The 6,610-nt window shown below is 38.7% G+C and overlaps 1 protein-coding gene across 2 annotated transcripts; it reads left to right on the forward strand.

Moving 5' to 3' along the window:
• The first annotated feature begins 289 nt into the window (after window positions 1-289).
• On the forward strand, window positions 290-5,975 carry LOC145398935 (SUZ RNA-binding domain-containing). 2 transcript variants are annotated; one of them, XM_080271672.1, is made up of 6 exons: window positions 290-352; window positions 1,186-1,259; window positions 1,743-1,896; window positions 3,574-3,672; window positions 4,862-4,941; window positions 5,553-5,975. In XM_080271672.1, exons 1-6 carry the CDS (start codon window positions 293-295, stop codon window positions 5,677-5,679), a joined length of 594 nt encoding a protein of 197 aa, XP_080127798.1. In that variant the 5' UTR covers window positions 290-292; the 3' UTR covers window positions 5,680-5,975. The 2 variants fall into 2 exon arrangements, with proteins under 2 accessions (XP_080127798.1, XP_080127799.1); XM_080271673.1 differs by lacking the exon at window positions 1,186-1,259 and having other exon boundaries at window positions 300-352.
• Window positions 5,976-6,610: the final 635 nt, after the last annotated feature.

Genomic DNA, 6,610 nt, shown 5'->3' on the forward strand with positions numbered 1-6,610 from the left:
CTTAAATTCTTGTCTTTTATTTGCATCTTGTTACACACAGCATATCGCACAGTAGGCAGTATTACCGGACCATTATATCACCCACATACAGCAGCAAAGATTATTAAGGAAACTTGAAACTTTAATGTGCCAAAACTGTTTAGATCTATGAGCAATGCCTAATAATTTGCGTCTTTCCTTACATTATAGGTTACTTTTCAACTTCTGTAATGAAAATGAAACTTGATGACATGAAAAGTATCATGAGAATGCGCTTCGTGACCTTCATGACTGTTGGTCCATCAAAACAACAATGGCTGCCGAACAGGATGATGACCTTCTCGACAACTGGGAAGATATCGAAGAAAACCCGGTAAGTTAGCTCTTAAAATTATAGCAGACACAGTCTAGTGATCAGATAATGAGGCTTGCATAAATTAGTAGACATATATGAATGGGATCCCTCGTAACAGAGTCAGCTGGAGCTTCTATGACTAACACTACTACATTACTTTTCATATAAACTTTATTTAGGCCCTTTATTTAGATTGGCATCAGTAGTATTTTATGTAACAGCATTGGAGAAAACTAGTGCAACTTAATTTTTCTGTAAGTGTACAAATTCCTTATCTAAAGTTTCCCCATAGCCTTAGTATAAATAGGGTACTTCTTTAGATTGTTTTCAGTTTTTTGTTTTTTTTATTCATGATTTTTTATGGCTTCTGTCATTGCCTTACAAACATAGCCTAATAGTGCTGTGTATCTAAGACTGTCATGATCAGAGGAATAAAAGTTGGTGGCTTCTCTTATAACTGTGTATATACCTATTGCCTCCTTATCTCTATACAAATTGTGTTATATCTTACACTAAGTGGCAGCTGTGGATGCAGAGGGATACATGTTATTGCTTTTCAGCATCTTTTGAGTAGTTTTAGTTTTAATGTGTGCTGTAGTGATATTTCATTATTCATATCTTGAAAACATTTCCTTTGCAAAGTCATTATATATACCAGAAAGAGAGACAATCATGAATCATCAGAATCTTATCATTCTAATCGGTGTAGTTGTATTTAGTTAAGAGAATATGAATTTTAGCTATGCAGTTCCCTTTTAATGGCTGTTTATACACTTGAAATTATTACTACTTAGTTATAGTACTCTACTTTTCAATGGTGATTTTAATGGTACATAATTTTCCCTTTTCAGGCAGTATTAGAAAAACACTTAGAAAAGTTATCAGTTAAGAATTCTCAGTCCCAGTCACAACCAGCAGTACAGTCGTAAGTAGTGTGGTTGTGTTGTAGGCTATTTTAGTCCGTTGATACAAATATGAACCAACTTGAGTCACTTCATCAACATTGTATTTTTAATTGCTTTGTATTTCAGTACTAATTGTGACAAGTGGAATACTGAAACTGATAAACATTCTTGGCTGAGCACTTGATTTTGTATGTGATGATTACTGTATATGATTGCTGTGTAGTATTTGATACAGAAGTTGCAGATTTTTAACAGTGGTGAGCTTTCCCTATAAGATTATGTTTCTGTGTTATTGTGTAGTTCCTGTTTTATGCATTACAGTATTTTAGAGATTTATAACAAAAGAAAGGTTTTACTGTTTCAGTATGGTACAGTACTACAGGTCATCATGCACACACACACACACACACACACACACACACACACACACACACACACACACACACACACTCACTCACTCTCTCTCTCTCTCTCTCATCCATTTGTAACTTTTTTTTTTCTAGAACTCCAGTTTTAACATGCGAGGATAACTCACGAACACCGTTCACTGCAACTGAGCCCAAAATAATGATACTAAAACGACCTCAGGAGAAAATTGATTCTTCAGCCAATGGGTTGATCAACAGGCAAAAGCAGCCAGTTAAATCTCTTGAGCAGGTATTTAACACTTGGTTCTTTACTTTTAATCACTGGTATTTTAACAATGCCATAAGAAGTGACCATGTGCATGACTAATTACAGTAGTGTCAGTGAATTGTAGATTTTGTAATATAATGATCACAGATTTATTCTTTGTGTAGTTTTTTTTTTTTTTTTTTTTTTTTTTTTTTTTAATGCCGTCCAACCTCAACCACTTTCATACAGTTTTTTAGGCATTCATTGTGCTTATGAGGTTAAGAAACTTCTTTCTTACCAGTTGAACAATAAAATGATTGAATATGTGCCGGCATCTGCTAGACAGGGCGACACTGGGGCAGTTTGTTTGTGTCCACCCCTTACGGGATTCAGGCATCTGGCAATAGGTAGATAGATAGAACTGCCAGACAATTATGTTCACTTTAGGAAACATAGTTCATAATAGTCAAGGGTTTAAATTCTGTTAGATCCTTTGATATGATTTCTTTTATATACCGGTATATAAGGATATATATACTGTATATATATATATATTTTTTTTCTGTATTGGTGTGCAGCAGATTATATCAGTCAGCATAGGAAATTCCTGCTATACTTAACCCGCCCCGTCCCGACGACGTATGGGTACGTCACCACGATTTGCATTTGCCAGTCCCGGCGACGTACCAGTACGTCGTGCAATTGCAATGTACCTAATTTGCACAATTTTCAATTTTCGCACGTGATTTTTCGTATGTATACACCGGACACCTTCCTCTATTCCTGTACAAGATACCAAGCAGGGACAATGCCTTACACTGCATAACCTCCCCCCTCCCCCCCTCACGCCATTTTCTTGGCAAAGGACCTGTTACCAGTGACCTGGCTAGTAAAGTTATTCAGGGCCAGAGTGATTCCCCAATCGATGACAATGTGGAGGACAATGTTTACATAGCATTAGAAGAAGAAACAGCCAGAAATAATGATCAGGTAGTGTGGCAAAAATAGGTCAGGTATGGTGATTAGTTAGTGAGTGAAACAATGCTTATAATGCCTTTATTACTGCTTGAAAACCAATATACTGTCATACTACATATACATTCGTACCAAGTAAATAAATAAATACCGTTTATGAGTGGATGAAATAGTTACCCTCCCATAGAACTCGTTTTCTTTGGTGCCAGCATGTTAGAAAACCCACTCAGGTAAGGAGGAACTCCTACCTGGATTGGGCACTTTAAACCTCAGGTGAGCGATTTCTCTATGAATTTTCGATGTTTCTCACCAAAAGCGAAGGTTTTAGCCAAAAAAAAAAAAAAATCGAAAATACCTCGGGACTGGGGGATGTCGGAGGTGCGGAAAACCTCGGGACGTGACGGGTTAAAGAAATAATGGTAACCACTAGCCTGTATCACTGCATCTTGAGAAGCTGTGTGGTGGTTTCATTGGTTTGATGTTCAGTGGGGTCAGGAAATAGTGTTAATATTTAGAGACATTTGTTTGCCAGTAAACCAGATTACATTGAAAAGTCTCACGTGGCTAGCCCAGTTGTTGGTTTTGATTTTAGTTGTTTTAGTACATATGCTCACTCTTAAATGCATAAGGGATCATACTGAAAGCTGAGAAATATGAAAAGTTGTATTGTTGAATTCATGTGGTTAGATATAAAATTAAAAAACAATAATTCTTTTTTCATTGTTTGTTTCTTGCAATCAACAGAGGCAGCAAGAATATGCAGAAGCGAGATTAAGAATACTTGGTGATGCTGGCAGCACTGAAGAAAAGCCTAAACCCATACAACAAAAATCTTTAGAGCAAGTATGTTTAAATTTAGTTTTATAGTTTCTTCATACTATGGTTTACTTGTGATAAACTAATTGTGAATTAATTTCTGAGATAGTTTTGTTGGGGAAATAGTCATCCTTCATTTAAAGTTGTTCCATTATTTAATTGCTGTTGATATTACACCTTTTCTTCACAGAGTTGCTTGTGATTCACTGTAGACTTGCTCTGAAGGATTTTTTTTTTTTTTTTTTTTCCCCCCCCCTACAGTCGTGAACCAAAAGTATGTTTTGCTTGAGTTGTTTCATGTTTGGAGGGTAGGTAGGTGGGGGTGCTCACCATCCATTTATTCAATGTAGTGCTGCTTTGGATGTCTGCCCTTTTCTCTCTTCCTTCCTTCCTCATCTGTCTTTCTTTCCTTCATTCTTTCCTCTTCCTTTTGCCCATGGGTGACGTTACACTTTCTTTTGTCTTTCTTTCCTTCACTCTTTCCTCTTCCTTCTGCCTATTGGTGACTCTATACTGAGTGACAAGTTAATTGGTTACCTGTACGCCAGGAAACCAGTGGTAATCATATAACCAAATTATGGCACCTAGTGGTTTAGTGGGTAATTAAGGCTCTCCAATCGGACTAAGCCTGTGTAGGTTAATATCAAAGGGGTGGTTGGGGTTTATTACTTACGATATGCCTCGATGAGTGATACTGGCCACTCTCATCTTAAATGTCAGGACCAACTTGCCTAGCCCCGGGCTCCTTCGATTCTCATGGGGTGGTATAGGATTAGATGATGGATAAATGGATGTTTCATGTTTGGCCATGTGGAGGGGATTGAGAATGAGAGACTAATGGGGACAGTGTATGTGAGTGAGGTGTGGGGGAGGAGAGAGAGGGGGAGGCCAAGGATGAGATGGAGGGATGGAGTGGAGAGGTACTTGAGAGAGGGGGGTGTGAGTTGGGGGGAGGGCAGTGAAATGGCAAGGGACGGTGACATGGAGGCGGTTTGTTTGTGACCACCCCTTACGGGGTTAAGGCATCTGGCAATAGATAGATAGATAGTTTCATAACTTTCATGTAGAGTAACATTCTGTTTGCATATATAATGGTGTATGTTACTTGACTGATTAGTCTTTAATTTTGGAGCACAGAACAGTACAGTATGTGATTACCTATGAATGCTGGTATGTTTCTTTACCTGCAGTATTGAAATTAAGCAACATTTTACAGCGTGAGGCAGACTATGCAGCAGCCAGATTGCGGATCATGGGCTCAGCATCTAAGTCAGTGGAGGAACCTATGGTGTCAGGGTGAGTAGGACTTGTCTGTTTGTTTGGTCATAGTATAAAATCCTCTCAGATTTTCTGTAAGAAGAATGGTACCAGTAGTGCTTACAGGAAACTTTAGTGTTGTAACAGATATGCACACCATGGTATTAGTTTTGATGTGAGAGCAGGAGTGAGACAGACTGTCGGGTTACTGTAGATGTTGATAGTTTTTTTTTTTAAGGTACACAGCATATTTTGCTACTGTAGCTAATCTCTTGTAGGAACCCTGCGGAGAGAATGGAGCATTAAAGTTGTGTCCATTAACATCTTTTCCTCAAGAGGTCTTCCTTGAGCTAAATATTATCATCTGAGGGTAATAAGAGGAAACAAAAAAATATGTTTTTGAAGTGAACAGATTAAAAATTTGTTAACTATCCCTGTTGTGTAAATGTGAATTATTAGCTTTGTTCAGTGCAGTGATATATACCGTAGACAACATTCCTTATAATTATTACAGTACCAAACAGGATTAGCTCATATTGCAACAGTATATACTGTACAGTACTATGATTAACTTACCATTCTTAATTGTTATTCATTGCCAAACAGTGCATAACCAGAGTGACAGTGATGAATATGAGTTTGGTCCACAGGAGCTCTGGAGGTGGTAGTGTGTTAAACCTGCAGAAGGACATGGGGACCAATGTGGGCGTGTTGCGAGCGCCCCGGGGTCCAGACGGCACTGTGGGGTTTGGTCGAGGGGGTGGCGGAAACAGGTAGCAGAAACTGAAGCAGGTGTCCAGTGTCGTGTCAGCTGGATGGCTTCTGGCAGAGGGTTGTATTCTCATTGGATTGGAAGCTTTCTTAGCACTTCATCAGCAATTTCTAATTAGTATACGCCAGGTGGTCTAGTGGTTAGAATGCCCTAGTCAGTGATGGCCTTCCATAGGCTTAATCCCCAAGAAGGGACTGGAGGCTTTTCAGTCATTTAATGTCATCTGTTCAAAGTAGGCTGGTTGTCTACTCTTAAATGCACTGGAATTTGGTGGCCTAGCCTCAGGCCCCTAAACCTTGACCCATGGCATGTGACTTACCTTGTGTGAGTAGGATTTTTAACATCGCACCACGAAACCTCTCATAACAGCGTCATGCAATTTTTATGTGATAGTAGGCTGTCTGTTGTCTTTCATCCCCATCCTCAAGGTTGAGCTCAGAAACAGAGAACTGTAGCTATGAATGAACTTAGTGCACTTCCTGATCTATTTATCATGGCTTTAGTAACCAGGGAATCCTCAGACCAGTTTAGAATAACTAATTTTGATGCTAAATTCATTTTCAAGATTGACATCAACTAAGGGAAGAGAGGCAGAGATGAAATAAATTATCAAAAGTAGCATGTCACACACAGATTATGGCATATTAGACTAACATGAATAAGTCCTGCATGTGTAGTTGCTGGTTTCTCACCAACTGGAAAATTTCCACCCACCACAAGAACTCCGTATCTATTGTCACCACAAGAGCTCTGTGTCTATTGTGAGTTGAGCAAAAAATATTTCATGGGTGGGTGTGTCATACCTATTCCAAGATCATGATGTACTTTTGAAGTACTTGGCCACATTGCTGCAGTCCACAGGTTAATGGGGTTAGTTTGAGTTTGGCTGTTTCCATTTTACTGCACTCATTGAGCCTGGGGATTTCTTCATTTTGT

The sequence above is a fragment of the Coenobita brevimanus genome, chromosome 47, assembly GCF_032717465.1.
Source record: "Coenobita brevimanus isolate Jiangsu-jjx chromosome 47, ASM3271746v2, whole genome shotgun sequence".
Lineage (NCBI taxonomy): Eukaryota > Metazoa > Arthropoda > Malacostraca > Decapoda > Coenobitidae > Coenobita > Coenobita brevimanus.

Coding starts and splice junctions, on each gene's coding strand:
- LOC145398935 (XM_080271672.1), top strand. CDS start 293: ATGGCTGCCGAACAGGATGATGACCTTCTCGACAACTGGGAAGATATC. Junction 1,897..3,573: donor CAGTTAAATCTCTTGAGCAG/GTATTTAACACT, acceptor TGCAATCAACAG/AGGCAGCAAGAATATGCAGA. Junction 4,942..5,552: donor GAGGAACCTATGGTGTCAGG/GTGAGTAGGACT, acceptor TTTGGTCCACAG/GAGCTCTGGAGGTGGTAGTG.